The sequence below is a fragment of the Callorhinchus milii genome, unplaced genomic scaffold, assembly GCF_018977255.1.
Source record: "Callorhinchus milii isolate IMCB2004 unplaced genomic scaffold, IMCB_Cmil_1.0 Scaffold22, whole genome shotgun sequence".
Taxonomy (NCBI): Eukaryota; Metazoa; Chordata; class Chondrichthyes; order Chimaeriformes; family Callorhinchidae; genus Callorhinchus; species Callorhinchus milii.
In genome coordinates, this window is record NW_024704763.1 from 3035147 (window position 1) to 3049360 (window position 14214).

Consider the following 14214-nt stretch of genomic DNA (forward strand, 5'->3'; position numbering starts at 1 on the left):
TTGGTTTCGTGGACCTAAAAGTCGCCCCCAAAAAAAACAGTAGCCCCCCCCCCCCCCCCCCATAGTCACAAAGGGCCAAATTGCTGCTTGACGCTCGTCGACCCCGAGCGCCAATACAGCAGTGGCCGGGGAGACCCGGGCGGGGTCAGGGGGCGCGGGGGCGGAGGAAGGGGCGCGGGCCAAGGTCTCGGGCCGGTTCCCACGGAGGGGCTCGCGGACCCGGGAAGCGTCGGCGCGCTCTCCCTTTCGAGGGTGGGCGACAGGGTCCTCGGAGGGGGCGGGAGGAAGTTTTGCGCCGGTGTAAACTGGGGAGGGGGAGGGGAGGGGGTGGAGGAGGGGGGAGGGGAGGGGGGAGGGGGTCATAAATTAAACACCGACACCGACCCAGAGTCTGGGGGGGGGGGGGGTTAATTAATTAATTAATTAACAAACGAAAACATTGGGGCCATTGGGGCCACAGGACCCCACCCCACAATCTGACCACCTCTCTCGTCCCCGGAACCGATCGCTCGGGGCTGAGTTGGCGGCGGAGCGGAGGAGCGGCGGAGGAGCGGAGGGGAAGGTATTGCCGGTGGGACCGACGTGGTCAAAGATGGCGGCGCCCGCGGTCCGGACCTCTTGAGGGGGAAGAGAGAGAGAGAGAGCGGCGCACACACACCTCACGTCAAACAGCCGTGTTCCCGCGGAGATATGTCGGGGGGAGACTCGCGGCTCTTTGCGAGGGGTCTCTGAGGCGGAAAGCCCCGGTGGGGGGGTCTCGCTTCCCGCCCTCTCCCCCCCCTCACCCCCTCACTCCTCCCACCCCAGAAATGTGGGGTTTAGTCCCCAGGTTTCTCCGAGGGACCAACAGCCGTTTGGGCAGCGGCCGGGGCTTTGGGAGCAGTTTATCGGCCGGGGATGGAGCCCCCGCCCCCGCCCCCGCCCGCCCTCCCTGGAGAATCCTGTTCTTCGGAACCGACACCTTCGCCTTGGAGTCTCTGCAGAAGCTGCACCGGTCAAGGTGCTGGGGGTCAGGGGCTGGGGGTCAGGGGGCTGGGGGTCAGGGGGTCTGGGTCTGGGGGGCTGCGGGTCAGGGGCTGAGGGGATTTGGGGCTGTGGGGGTCTGGGGTTGGGGGTCAGGGGGGCTGGGGGTCAGGGGGGCTGGGGGCTGGGGTCAGGGGCTGGGGGTCAGGGGGGCTGGGGGTCAGGGGCTGGGGGTCTGGGGCTGGGGGTCAGGGGGCTGGGGTCAGGGGCTGGGGGGTCGGGCTGGGCGTCAGGGGGGCTGGGGGTCAGGGGCTGGACCTGTAAACCACTGGGCCTCCAGAGATTTTAACCTGACTGTCACTGGGGGGGGGGGGGTGCGGGGGTTGCGATTCTTTCTACTCGGTTTCTGTTAACACTGCAAAGCCAAAGCCCCCGTTGCGTTGGGTGGTTTGTGGTTGGATAAGGCAGTGCCAGGCGGTGTGCACCACCACCACAGCAACAACAACAAACTACATTTGTACAGTGCCGCCTTTCACGTCGCGAGCACCTTAGGCGTTCACAATGGGAAGCAACACCCATTTGGCTGGAACAAACTCCCATTAGTTCTCTCTCGCTCTCTCTCCCACCACCTCCCAACACACGTGCTGGAATCTCCCAAGCCTCCGCTCTTGCCGATCTGCGCCTAAACATTCCGGGAGCAGGGCGCGTCTCTCAAGGAATGAGCGGACACGCAATTCTAGACAGATAGAGATTCACCTGCATGCGTTGAATCCTCAAATCACCTGGTTTGGAGCCTCTTGAGCACGGTGCTGGTTTTCCATCTGTCCGAACGAAAGAAAATCTGATGAATGACTTTTGACAATTCCCACTGTTTCTGGCTCTGGATCTCAACGATGCATGTGTTTTTCCGCAGGCATTTGGAGACCGGTGAGGTGCTGATAGACAGGCTGGAAGTCGTGACTTTGTCAGCTGGTTATCCCAGTAAACTCCCAGTGAGGAAATACGCGAGTCAGAGTGACATTCCCATCCATGATTGGCCAGACCTAGGACAGTGCAATGACTTTGACGTTGGAGTGGTCGTGTCGTTTGGGAGTTTGCTCAGTGAGGAACTTATTCTCCGGTTTCCATAGTAAGTAACTGTCTTTTCTGTATCACCTTTTCCTGTTAAAAAAGACACTCTATTCCAAACATAGGTACAACAACGTACGTTTCTGATTGTGACTTGTCAATTTATTTACAACAACATGTTAAAATTCTTGTCATCAAAGTGATTTAGAGGAACGCCGAGGATAAAGTAAAAGGAATTTAGAAGCAACTGAAGGCACAATCAAACAAATGGGTCTTTATGTTTTAAAAAGCAGAGACGGAGTAAGTGAGGCAAAGTATGGGAAAGAAGTGCCACAAGGAAAGAATGTGGTGCTGAAAGGTTGGCCTCTGATAATGGAGCCAGGGACTGAGGAACAATCTAAATGTGTGGATGGGAATTGGTTATGGAAAAAAATGGACTGAGAGGATAGAACGAGGGAGTGGAGGGAGTTGAAATGCGATGACGAGGATCTGGAAAAGGATCTGCTGAAGGACAGTGAGCCATTGGAACTTAATACGGCTGGAATCACAGTTACTGGGCCACAGCTCTTGCCCTTTCCAGATATAGTTTGTTTTACACTTTGTGCGTACGCTTATTCAAGCTGCTTTCTGTCTGTATTTTTATTGCTCGTTTTTAATGCGGTCTCTCTCTTGTCCCCAGCGGAATATTAAACGTACATCCAAGTCTTCTTCCGAGATGGAGGGGACCTGCTCCTGTGTTTCACACCGTACTTCATGGCGATCAGGTGACTGGCGTGACGATCATGCAGATCAGACCAAAAAGGTACCTTTACCTATTCAGAGACTAGTAATGCCACGAGCCGCTGAGAACAAGTAGATAAAGAGGTCAACGAATGAGATTTCCTTTCTCCCAAGAAACCAATTTTTAACATAAGAGTCCATTCAACAGACAAAGGAAAATCACTGAGATGCACCTGTTAATAAGAGCCTGTTGTTGTTAAACCCTGTTTTCAATGCTTCAGCTATTGCTAGTTGTTCAAAGTCTGAATTGATTTGATTGATCTGAAAATGCGTTGACATACTGTATCATCTACACAGGTTTGATGTTGGCCCCATAGTAATGCAGAAGGAATGCGCTGTACCCACACGGTGCACAGCCAACGAGCTAGGGGTGATGTTGGCAGAGGCTGGTGCTGACATGGTAAGCAGTTACCTTTGGGATTCTGTGTAGGCACCCGTCCTTAATATTTCAAAATACCAAAGGCTCACATGAATTAAAATACATAAAGACCATTCTTTGAGGTTGCACCAAGATCACACAACAGTTTCAGGCGAAGTAGGTCTTTCTGACTGGTCGACCTCATAATTTTCCTACAAATGTACAGTCAATGCATACTACAGTAAATCCTGTGAAGAGCTTTGAGACATTTTACATTCTGTGCTTAATATTTGCTGAGTTTATGAAGCCGTGCACACAAGCCAGTCTTTCCAGTGTAATCTTATGTGGATTCATTGTGTTTCAGCTCCTGGCGACATTGAAAAAGCTACCCGAATGCATTGAGAATAGCAGGGAACAGTCCAAGAAAGGAGCCACATTTGGTGAGTTTCAGCTGATACTCAAGAAACTTGCGCTAGTTCTAATGGATCATTATTGGTGGGTGTTAACAAAGAGGCAGGGAGTGGATGGATGCCTGTGGCCGTTCCTAGCATAGAGAGCTGTTGATGTGTTTTACGAAAACTCAAAATAATAATCATTGTGCAAAAGGAACTGATCTCATTACCCATTATCTTTGTTTCCAGCTCCAAAGATCAATATTGCAATGAGCTGGGTGAACTGGGAGGAACAGACATCAGAGGAACTGGACAGACTGAACCGAGCAATAAGTTGCAGAGTAAGTGCTCTGGGGATTTCAGTGTAAGAAACTAATTTTGGTGAATTTTATCATTTTACTGCTATGGCAATGTTGATTCAAGTGTGTATCAGAGAAGGGAATTATTGTATTTGGAATTTTTGTCTCATAAAACTTCTTATCAATCTATCTACTATTTTATGGTTAGCTTTCTGCTCTCAGGCCTGGTTCAGTGGGTGCCCTGGGGACAGTAATCTTCGATCCTCGTCAGCGTCATCCTTCGGTGGACATTTGCCCCAATCTAGGCTGTCCTTCAGCAGGTCGGAGGGTAAAGACTTAAATACCTGCTAATTCTGTAGCCCAGGGAATGGAGCAGGGTGGAGGCAATGAGACAGGAAGGAAAAAACAAATGGACAATGAAAAAAAAACTAGGGGAAGAGGTTCTGTAAACCATAGCTGTTCTATCATTGTGTGAAAAATCCAACTGACAGACGCTGGAATTATTGGTGTTTCTCAATAAGGTGCACAGATTTCCAAATAAAATTGTTAGCCTAGACTCTGAGGCCAGGTTGGGTGGTTGGCAATCTCCCTGATGTTTTGCTGTTGCTCTAGGTTCCCCTGCGGACTCTGTGGATGGGAAACACAGTGAAGCTCTTGGATTTTGTGGACTTGCGCGACCTTCCCCTTTTCCCAGGTAGATTTTGTGTGTTTCGGGAGTTGCAGCTGCCAAATTGAAATGGGAACTGAGGGCTGAATTTTCTTAATCCGATGGATTTTAGTCTGCGTTTCAAAATGTGAGTTTTGAGCAATCGAGAATCGCTTGATTTGCACGAAAATTAATTGTACTTCTTGAGGCATTTTTAAGTTTTAAATAGAAGTACATGGAACTGTAAAGGGCAGCCAAACTAATGGAGGTGCTCAGTTTAAAGCATATGAATGTCTGATTCATTCACAAGAAATAATAAGAATTCAGCAATGAAGCCCATTCTGCAAACACTTGTGAATAGGTAAATATACCAAACACAATCAGTTATGGGACCTATTCCAGGTTCCTTTCGAATGATGGTTACTTTGTCTTCTTATTTGAAGTGCAGAGTATCACTGTTGCCTCAAAGACATGTAAAATTCAGTGTGAGACATGCCTTTTTGCTCGTTAGTAGAAAGTCTGCGTTGTTGTTGTAATGCAACAAATCCCACCTGTGCTTAAAGCACAAGGAAAATAGCTTGAAGCTGTGATTTATTGTAATTCAATAATCCGACTAATTTTTTTGTTTTGCTTTCTGTAGCTGTGACACAGCAGTCAATTCCTGGCACCATCCAGTTCCATAAAGAATCGAACATCCTGCTGGTACGCTGCAAGGTACAGGCAAATCATTGAACAGCCCCAGTCAGGCACAGCGCTGAATCCAATCCTGCTCTTGAGATTTCTAGAGTTCACCTCTAAACATCTGCACTCTGATCAGTGTTTGTGATCTCAGTAGTTCACATACCTGTGTGATCTGTCCATATATACTAATAATCCTTGCATTAGATATAGCGCTTTTCACATCTTCCAGACGTCTCAAAGTATACTGAGTTACATAAATGCTATTAAGTAAGGAATCAGTTAATTGCTACTATGAATTTGACTCACAAAAAGTTTTAGGATTGACTAATAAGTGGAGGATATGACAGATCTTAGTGTTGGGAATAAGAAGTGGGTCACCTTCTTCTTAACCTTCACCTCGCTGCATAGCATTAAGAACAAGGTACAAACAGGTTATACCTATTCACTGCGTCTGGTGTGCAGTACTGTGGCGGTGAGGAATTCACTCATGAGGCTGGTGCCGGTTTCTCTTTGCACAAGATTGTACTGTAAACGTAAACAAGATTATTTACTCGTTGCTTTTCTTTCTGTAGGATGATTGGGTGGGTTTCAGGCTGGTGGTTCTCAAGAAGAAGCTGTCTGCAGCTGACTTTTACAATGGCTACCTCCATCGGTACTTTCAGGAAAGGACAAATGATCACAACGTGTGGCGGTTTCAAACGCACAAACCAGAACAAAGTCTGGCAAAACGAGCCAAAAGGAACTGGGTCGCCACTCATCGATAACCGAAGGAAACGTATATTGCAACTGCTTTGAAGTGTTTCTCTAAGCGTAATTATTTTTATATAAAAAAAATTGATCCGATCACTTTGTGAATCTGAAGTACAGTCAGGACGGTGGGACTTAGACAGAAAACTTCAAAGCGACTGCAAGCTTGAAATCAATATTGCACCTCATTGGGCCTCAGGCTACTTGGATTAAGCCTTCCTACAACCTGAGATGGAGCCTCGCCCAGCACTTAAGCACCAATGCAACATGCACGCAACATTCCTTTCAAATGGAAGACTGTGTTGCTGTGTGAAACACGCTGAGACTGACCTGGTTTTCAAATCCAGACCTAAAGGCTGGGGTGTCGAGGGAACACCTGCAATGTCCCTGTGAGAGTGAAAACTGCTGGTGGTAAAGAGACATAGGACTACAGCACAACATTTAATTTTACTTACAAGATGGAAACGTTTTAAAATGAACACAGGTCACATTCAGTTATTATATCTTTGGAGGGAGGGAAGGACTGTAAACGGGCAAAAATGAATGGTTAATCCTCCATTACATGATTGACAAGGTTGACAAACAACAACAACAACAAGATTCCATTTATAGAGTGCCTTTCACGTCGGGAGGACGTCCCAAGGCGCTGTACAGTTGGGTCAGGACCCGAGCAGGGGGAAATGGTCAGGGTGAAGGGAGGGAGCGAGGAGGGGGTAGAGAGTCGAGAGGGGAGCTGAAGGCACGGTCAAAGAGAAAGGTCTTGAGACCGGCCTTGAAGGAGGAAAGGGAGGAGGCGGCGAAGGCACTGGGGGATAGAGTTCCAGAGCCTAGGGGCTGAGAGGCTGAAGGCCCGGCCACCGATAGTAGGGCGGTTGGGGCGGGGGATGTGGAGCAGACCGGAGCCAGAGGAACGGAGGGTACGGGCGGGTAGGTAGGGGGATAGTAGGTCGGAGAGGTAGGAGGGAGCGAGGCCGTGAATGGCCTTGTAGGTGAGGATGAGGATCTTGAATTCGATCCTCTGGGGGATGGGGAGCCAGTGGAGGCGAGCGAGGGTGGGAGTGATGTGGTCCGGTGTCTGGTGCGGGACAGTACACGAGCTGCAGAGTTCTGAATGACCTGCAGTGTGGAGGGAGGTGCCGGGAAGGCCGGCGAGGAGAGAGTTCCCATAGTCCAGCCTTGAGGTGATAAAGGCGTGGACCAGAGTTTCAGCCGCGTGAGGGGTGAGGTAGTGCCGTAGTCTGGCGACATTCCGGAGGTGATGGAAGGCGGTGCCAGTTGTGGTGCGGATATGGGGGAGAAAGGACAGCTCAGGGTCGAACAGAACCCCGAGGTTCCTGATGGCTTTGAGAGGTGGAGAGTGCAGCCTTGGATGCTGATGCTGTCAGCGCCTGAGGTGCGGAGGCGCTGACGTGAGCCAATCAGGAGGGCCTCAGTTTTGCGTACGTTGAGCTAGAGAAGGTTATCTCTCGTCCAGGACTCGATGTCAGACAGACAGCTGTCAGGACATCGGTGGTCGTGGAGTTGAGGGTAGAGGAGGAAAGGTAGAGTTGGGTGTCATCCGCATACATGTGGAAGTTAACCCCATGTCTGCGGATGATGTCACCAAGGGGGAGCATGTAGAGGGTGAAGAGGAGGGGACCGAGGACAGAGCCCTGAGGGACAAACAATAGGCAGTGATTTTATACAGAAAGTGACTTGAGTGGGAAAGTTTCCCAGGGCAGTTCTTGGTTTCAGCCAAGGGAGGGCATCAGCTTATTGAACACATTGCACGAAAGAGGAAAATCCAGGCAGTGAGAGGGATGATTGCAGTGTCACAATGTAAAGTTCTCTGCAACAACGCTGTGCTGGTTCAGGGAACACCACTCCCAAGTTCTGATTGAGATGGTTTGATCAAAGGCAGATACCACTGGAATTTAAAAAAAAGAAGCACAATTAAGAGATTTCAGAGAAAGCAGTGAAATATTTTTGCCACAATTGAAAATCTGTCTGGGTAGGCAATTAAGGTTCAGAATAGATCACGCCAAACTCACTTGTTCACTCATTCCAGCTATTTTTCTTCCTTCTGTGTTGAAAGGGGGCTTTAAGTAGCCTTTAAAATAGGTCCGGACCAGATTGTGAAATGTGGCCAAGGTGTCCTGGGGAAAGAGTTTGTTTTAATGTCAATTAACACATTTCATGTAGGGCAAATGTCTGGAATTGCTTCACAAAGAGGGAGGAAAGAGTCAGGGAGAATTTAAGGGTGTGGTGCATAAGGACACTGAGCGAGGCACAGTCACAGAGAAGGGTTTTGATTTAGTGTTGGCTCTGATTGTAGAGCAATCAAATTTACAGTAGGGAAGGAAAAGGAGTAGCCCTCCCCACTCCCCCACCACACAACCTCCACCTTAGTTCCTTTGTGAATAAGGACAATTAAGAGCATATAATTCAGAGGCAAATGCTTAATACGAAGAAGCTGCACACAGCAGCTCTAGACTAATATGAGAATCGGGCATTGCACCTTTTCTTCTTCTGAGCAGATGTAAGTGAACCACCTCAAGCCTGTCGCCACGTGTGTGATTTCATCCCTGTAGATAATCTCGAGAAGCCTCACAGAGCTCTGGTCTGCCTGCGCCGCAAAGCGAGCCAGCATCTGAGGGTGCACGTCTAAACCCCTTCAGAGACAGCAACACAGAGGTCAGGACCGAGGAAAGACAATTCATCTCAATAAAGCCCGTCCCACCAGTACATTGTATATTTCGCCCACAAAATACACAGTTAATTCACTTTACAATATATTCTGTAAAGCACTTTGAGACGTCTCAACGACGTGATAAGGTGCTATATCAAATGCAAGGATTATTATTACTACATCGATTCTTCCATCAGTGCACACCCAGAGTCTTTTGCCTTGCTTGGTAAATTGTTTCAAAGCAGTTATAATTGAGTAATGAATATTTCCTAATGTTGCTTCTAAATTTATCATTCACCACTTCTCATTTATGGCCTTACTGTGCAGCTGTCTGTCCTGATCTTATTTTACTGTATTACCAATAGGCTCCCTGCAAACCACACCATTGGCATTACTTTCAACAGCTGCAGACAGTATATATACACACACACAGTTGCCAGAGTTTTAAAAACTAATGAGCAATCAGGTACAAAGGGAAAATGCAGATTTCAAACATGTTAAACCCACACAGACACAACACAGTGCACCTGGCCATTCAGACCTTATATGTCAGTGTTAAGGAATGTATATCCTTAATATTGACCTTCAGACCAGATCAGTATTAAGGATATACATTCATCATACTGAAATGATTATCAATCTTCTTAATCTCAACCACATCAACAGTTGGAACCAGGAAACAGAGGGACAGTGATTCTGGGGAGATAATAGTGGGCAACTCGCCAATTCCTGCCATTCAATTAGTGAGGCACAGGTTACAGAGATGGTGTTAATGCAGAGGAAATGGAGACCACTATTGGGAAATATTCAATGGGGGGGGGGGGGGGGGAAGGGGGGATGCTATAAGGTAAATACTTGACCCAGTTAAGAAATATTCATTACCTGGCTTCATGCACCATGTGTACAATGGCAAGTCGTGCCAATAAGTCACTGGCCGTGTCAGACGCCGACTGCCACAAACCTGATGAAATGAATTCACACAATTAGAAAATTGTGTTTGTTACAAACAAAATTAAAAAATAAAAACACACAACATCCCCCATGCACAATCGTGGAAATTGAGATGCGATTTGCGGTATAGATTGTTCGCCTACAAAATACACAGTAAATCCTGTGAAGCGCTTTGAGACATCCCCCTGATGTGAAAGGCGCTTTACAGCATGTAAGGATTATTATGGGATATTATTGAATCTTGCCAGAACAGCGTTGCCGGGGGTCAATGCAGTAAGTATTTACAATACTGGAAGGAATTTATCAGATTCTCGGGATTCCTTAATTTCTCAGGTTTTCTTAGGCAATGATGGGTTTTGTGAAACGATCTCTGATCAGAGCGGGAGGACCCGAGGATTTACACAGGCTGACAGTGAGCTGGCTGACCGTTATGTACCGGTAGTGCTCCAAAATAACTGCCCAGCTCCTTGATCCTGTTCGCCAACAGCTTGTAATGCTGAAAATCAAAGAGAAGATTCAATGAATATGCAGCTGCAGAGACTCTGGAGGAAACGGATTCAATTTAAAACCAATGGGAGCAGTCTGGTCTGACCTTGGCCTCCTCTCCCGCCACTCTAACAAAGTCGCTGAAGAATTCTAGGGGCAATGACCGCCCATTCTTCAGCTTCACCATGGAAAAGCGAGCGATGATGTCCCACGAGAGGTCTATAGCCCACTGCTCGATGTTGGCAAGTGAATGCAGCAACGCTATCCGGCTGGCCTGGGAAATACACAAGCCCCACCGAGGCAGGTTAGTCCACACAACCACATCAGTCAACTCGGAGGTGTATTGGGGAGGGACTGTCTTAGACATTACGAGAGAAGGTTGGGTGAAGAAGGTTCTTCGGCCAATTTGAACTAGTCAGCAAACATGCTGCGCTCATCTCCCACCCACCCCCAGCTCAGAGCAATATCCAGAGTGCCTCTTACTAACCAGGGTGCCACCTTTGCCCCTCTTGATCCTGCCCGGCTGCAGCACCTTGAGGTTCTCCTGTCTGCTGGGCTGTGGTGGGACATCTCCATGGCCAACCTCTCTGATTTTACCTGAGGTCCACCACTTCTCCACTTGGTCTGTCAGGGTTACCTGTGTCCAGGGGGAGAAGGGGAGAGTGTGTGTGAAAATAATAAGAATTCAAAACAATTCAAACCCCCCCCCCCTCCTATGTCAAAAAGTCCCAAAATCAGCAGACGAGCAGAGGTTCGATTTTCCTTGATAATTCCTGACTGCTCATGAACACTTCCCTCTTCCTCTGGACCTCACCTTCTCCTCAGCGTCTGATGTACAGAGGATCTTCACAGCCCAGTAACAGAGGGAATCCTCAGAACTTGTAGTAGTCAGAGACTTCAAGGAGAATCTCTCTATGTAAAGAAAAAAAAGGAAACACATTGATACGCCTGCTATATTTTCGAACGTGATTTTGTCATCTTTCTCCCCTCCCACTTGGGTGCCCAGTCAATTATATGAAGCGTTTTCAGATGTCCTCCTGACGCTAAATGAACGATGAACACTTCATACTTAACAGCGAAACACTGCAATGTTTAGCGAGAGGTACTTACCGCACAATAATGTTCCAGATGCCTGCTGAGGAGCCCGGGACAGCGAGCTCTGGGTCTGAATGTAAACCTTGCCCTCGGAGATATGAACCTCATAAACCTGGTTCTGTTTGGAGAAGTACAAGTTTACAATGATGCTTTGATTTCCCCCACCACCACACGCACTTAATTCTGAAGTCAACCCTGTCACCCATTAGACTCCCCTAAGTAAGTTTACATGGTGTTCTGTGCAATGCTGATATTACATTAAACAGCACCCCTACAGTGTAATGGACCAATAGAGCTCTGACAGTGCCCTGTGCAAACTAACACAAAAGCGATCTAATGCAGCTAACAAGAAGGTCTCACCGCGGTCTCAGTTTTGGTTGGTATTATAAGAATAATAAGTTTTGCTTTGTTAGTTCACCTGGAAACCTGTAGAGGAATGCCCGTCCTCCAAGCAGAAGTCAAACTGATGCCAGGGACAAATTAATGCCAGCTTCCCTGTGCCCATGTCCTCAACATCTCCCAGTTCAAGAGGTCCCCCTGGAAAGAGCAGAGCAGAGATTCTTCTCTCAGTTACTGGTGAACACAGAGCACATTTACCTCAGTGGTCATGCTCCTGAGTTTAGCATATTGGTCACTTGCTCGCTTTGTAAATAACTATAGCAGTACCAAATTAAAAATCAATCATGTTTACTGCTGGCCCTAATATGTTCTGACATGGATGACCTGGAGATTTCAAAATAACTACGGTTCCCAGACCACATAAGCCAATGAGACATTCATTGTCACACTGCAATTCATGGGACTCTTCCCACTCAGCTCCTGTTCACCCTGCAAGCTAAAGCCCTAACATTTAGGGTGGTCCGAGCTCGACAAGCAGGTGGGAAAGCTTGCCAGACAGTGCTCTCAATGTCAAGCTATGTGGTTTTAGTTGGTTAGATTCCAGCAGTTACACGAACGCACACTCTGGGGTCCCCAAGCTTTGGCTCTTGCCAACCTGTGCCTAATACTTTCTGGAATTTGGTAAGCAGGACAAGTCCCTTCAGGGAAAGAGGGCGCATTCCATTCCAATAAACATATCCAGAATTTCCACGTGTAGGTGGGATGCATGGAATTCTCAGCTTGGTTTGGATAGCCTTAAGCACAGTGATGGGTTTCTGAATGTGTCAAGACACCCGGCCGACCAAAATAAATTGAATCACGATGAGCAGGTAGTGAGTCGGCAACTATAACCGCGCTGCCTCCATCACTAGTGTGCCTGCAGTTCAGGACAGATTGATAATTCAGTGGGACCCAAGTCGTGTCCCCGCATACAGCGACTCTCCAGCGACAAACGCTTACCTTCGTGAGGACAGGCAGAATCCATTGCATAGAAACGATCATTGTTGGTGCGGACCAGGACGATGTGCTCGCCATCGTCAGAATACAGCCTGGAAAACAAGGGAGCTGCTACATCTCCTCCATGACAGTCACCTTTGCCTCGTGAGATACACTGACCCCGGGGAGGGCTCGGATTTGAGCAGAAAAGGCCCTCTCCTCAGACCGTGCCCCGCCCCCACCACCACCTGTCCCATAACCAGCCTTCAGCCCCGCCTCATTGCCCTCCCCAACCCCACAGACCCACCTCCAGCTTTATTGCCACTTCCTAGTCCCATAGCCCCGCCTCCAGGCCAATAACTCCACCTCCATTGCCCCTCCCCCCCAGAGCCCCACCTCCAGGCCAATAACTCCACCTCCATTGCCCCTCCCCCTGGAGCCCCGCCTCCAGGCCAATAACTCCGCCTCCAACCCCATTGCCCCTCCCCCCATAGCCCCACCCCCAGGCCAATAACTTCGCCTCCAACTCCATTGCCCCTCCCCTGTAGCCCCGCCTCCAGGCCAATAACTCCGCCCCCAACTCCATTGCCCCTCCCCCCCGTAGCCCCGCCTCCAGTCTCACTGCCATTGCTCCCCAGCCCCGGGGCTCCAACCGTGATGGCCGTCGCCTGGCCCCGCCTCCAGATCCATTGCCCCGCCCCTCTCTCAGCCCACGGCTCCCCCCCCCCCCCCCTGTTTACTTGGTGCAGGGGGCGGGCAGGCTGTCCAGGCGCCCCGCGCACTGCCAGCCGGTGCCGCTCACCACCTCCCTCAGGGCGGACACCAGCTCCTCGGCGAAAACCCGCTCCGACATGGCGCCGGCTTCCGCTCCCCCGACATGCCGGAAGTGACGCGAGAAACCCCCCGCCCACGCGCCCACGTGGGTGGTGGGGTGGGGCGGGGGGGGGAGGAGGAGGGGGCGGGGCCTGGGCTGTGATGGACAGGGTTGACAGTGGTGCCCAGAGGACCTGTCAATCAGCTGCTCACTGCACTGGTTGACTCTGCAGCTCTGCTCCTGCACTGCTCTGCTCCTGCACTGCACTGCTCCTGTACTGCTCTGCTCTGCTCTACTCCTGCTCTGCTCTACTCCTGCTCTGCTCTACTCCTGCTCTGCTCCTGCACTGCTCTACTCCTGCTCTGCTCCTGTACTGCTCCTGCTCTGCTCCTGCACTGCTCTACTCCTGCTCTGCTCCTGCACTGCTCTACTCCTGCTCTGCTCCTGCACTGCTCTACTCCTGCTCTGCTCCTGTACTGCTCCTGCTCTGCTCCTGCACTGCTCTACTCCTGCTCTGCTCCTGCACTGCTCTACTCCTGCTCTGCTCCTGCACTGCTCTGCTCCTGCACTGCTCCTGCACTGCTCTACTCCTGCTCTGCTCCTGCACTGCTCTGCTCCTGCACTGCTCTACTCCTGCTCTGCTCCTGCTCTGCTCCTGCACTGCTCTACTCCTGCTCTGCTCCTGCACTGCTCTACTCCTGCTCTGCTCCTGTACTGCTCCTGCTCTGCTCTACTCCTGCTCTGCTCCTGCACTGCTCTACTCCTGCTCTGCTCCTGCACTGCTCTGCTCCTGCACTGCTCTACTCCTGTACTGCTCTGCTCCTGCACTGCTCTGCTCCTGCTCTGCTCCGCCAGCAGCCAAGGCTGGAGCCGTCTCGGTTCCTCAAACCCGGAATAGTCCCCCGGGATGTTTCGAACGCGGGCAATTCTGTCGTCGGCCCCCAGCGTTCTT

At 49.9% G+C, this 14214-nt stretch overlaps 2 protein-coding genes across 2 annotated transcripts; one reads left to right on the forward strand and one right to left on the reverse strand.

Annotated features, from left to right (window-relative positions):
• Nucleotides 1-809: 809 nt before the first annotated feature.
• On the forward strand, nucleotides 810-6520 carry LOC103186653 (methionyl-tRNA formyltransferase, mitochondrial). Its single transcript, XM_042343135.1, has 9 exons — nucleotides 810-1000; nucleotides 1877-2092; nucleotides 2711-2833; nucleotides 3109-3211; nucleotides 3534-3609; nucleotides 3811-3902; nucleotides 4473-4554; nucleotides 5147-5220; nucleotides 5760-6520. Exons 1-9 carry the CDS (start codon nucleotides 810-812, stop codon nucleotides 5949-5951), a joined length of 1149 nt encoding a protein of 382 aa, XP_042199069.1. The 3' UTR covers nucleotides 5952-6520.
• Nucleotides 6521-7653: 1133 nt separating this feature from the next.
• On the reverse strand, nucleotides 7654-13325 carry si:ch73-314g15.3 (Rieske and Ferritin_like domain-containing protein). Its single transcript, XM_042343098.1, has 12 exons — nucleotides 13189-13325; nucleotides 12473-12561; nucleotides 11553-11671; nucleotides 11150-11252; nucleotides 10854-10951; nucleotides 10527-10676; nucleotides 10146-10313; nucleotides 9980-10049; nucleotides 9485-9563; nucleotides 8432-8585; nucleotides 7965-8069; nucleotides 7654-7840 (listed from the first exon to the last, which is right to left on the reverse strand). The coding sequence occupies exons 1-12, from the start codon at nucleotides 13299-13301 to the stop codon at nucleotides 7784-7786; spliced, it is 1305 nt and encodes a 434-aa protein (XP_042199032.1). The 5' UTR covers nucleotides 13302-13325; the 3' UTR covers nucleotides 7654-7783.
• Between the last annotated feature and the right edge of the window lie 889 nt (nucleotides 13326-14214).

Coding starts and splice junctions, on each gene's coding strand:
- si:ch73-314g15.3 (XM_042343098.1), bottom strand. CDS start 13,301: ATGTCGGAGCGGGTTTTCGCCGAGGAGCTGGTGTCCGCCCTGAGGGAG. Junction 9,564..9,979: donor AGCACTACCGGTACATAACG/GTCAGCCAGCTC, acceptor TCATTTCATCAG/GTTTGTGGCAGTCGGCGTCT. Junction 8,070..8,431: donor TCTGCTCAGAAGAAGAAAAG/GTGCAATGCCCG, acceptor CTCTTTCCCCAG/GACACCTTGGCCACATTTCA.
- LOC103186653 (XM_042343135.1), top strand. CDS start 810: ATGTGGGGTTTAGTCCCCAGGTTTCTCCGAGGGACCAACAGCCGTTTG. Junction 3,610..3,810: donor CAAGAAAGGAGCCACATTTG/GTGAGTTTCAGC, acceptor CTTTGTTTCCAG/CTCCAAAGATCAATATTGCA. Junction 4,555..5,146: donor CGACCTTCCCCTTTTCCCAG/GTAGATTTTGTG, acceptor TGCTTTCTGTAG/CTGTGACACAGCAGTCAATT.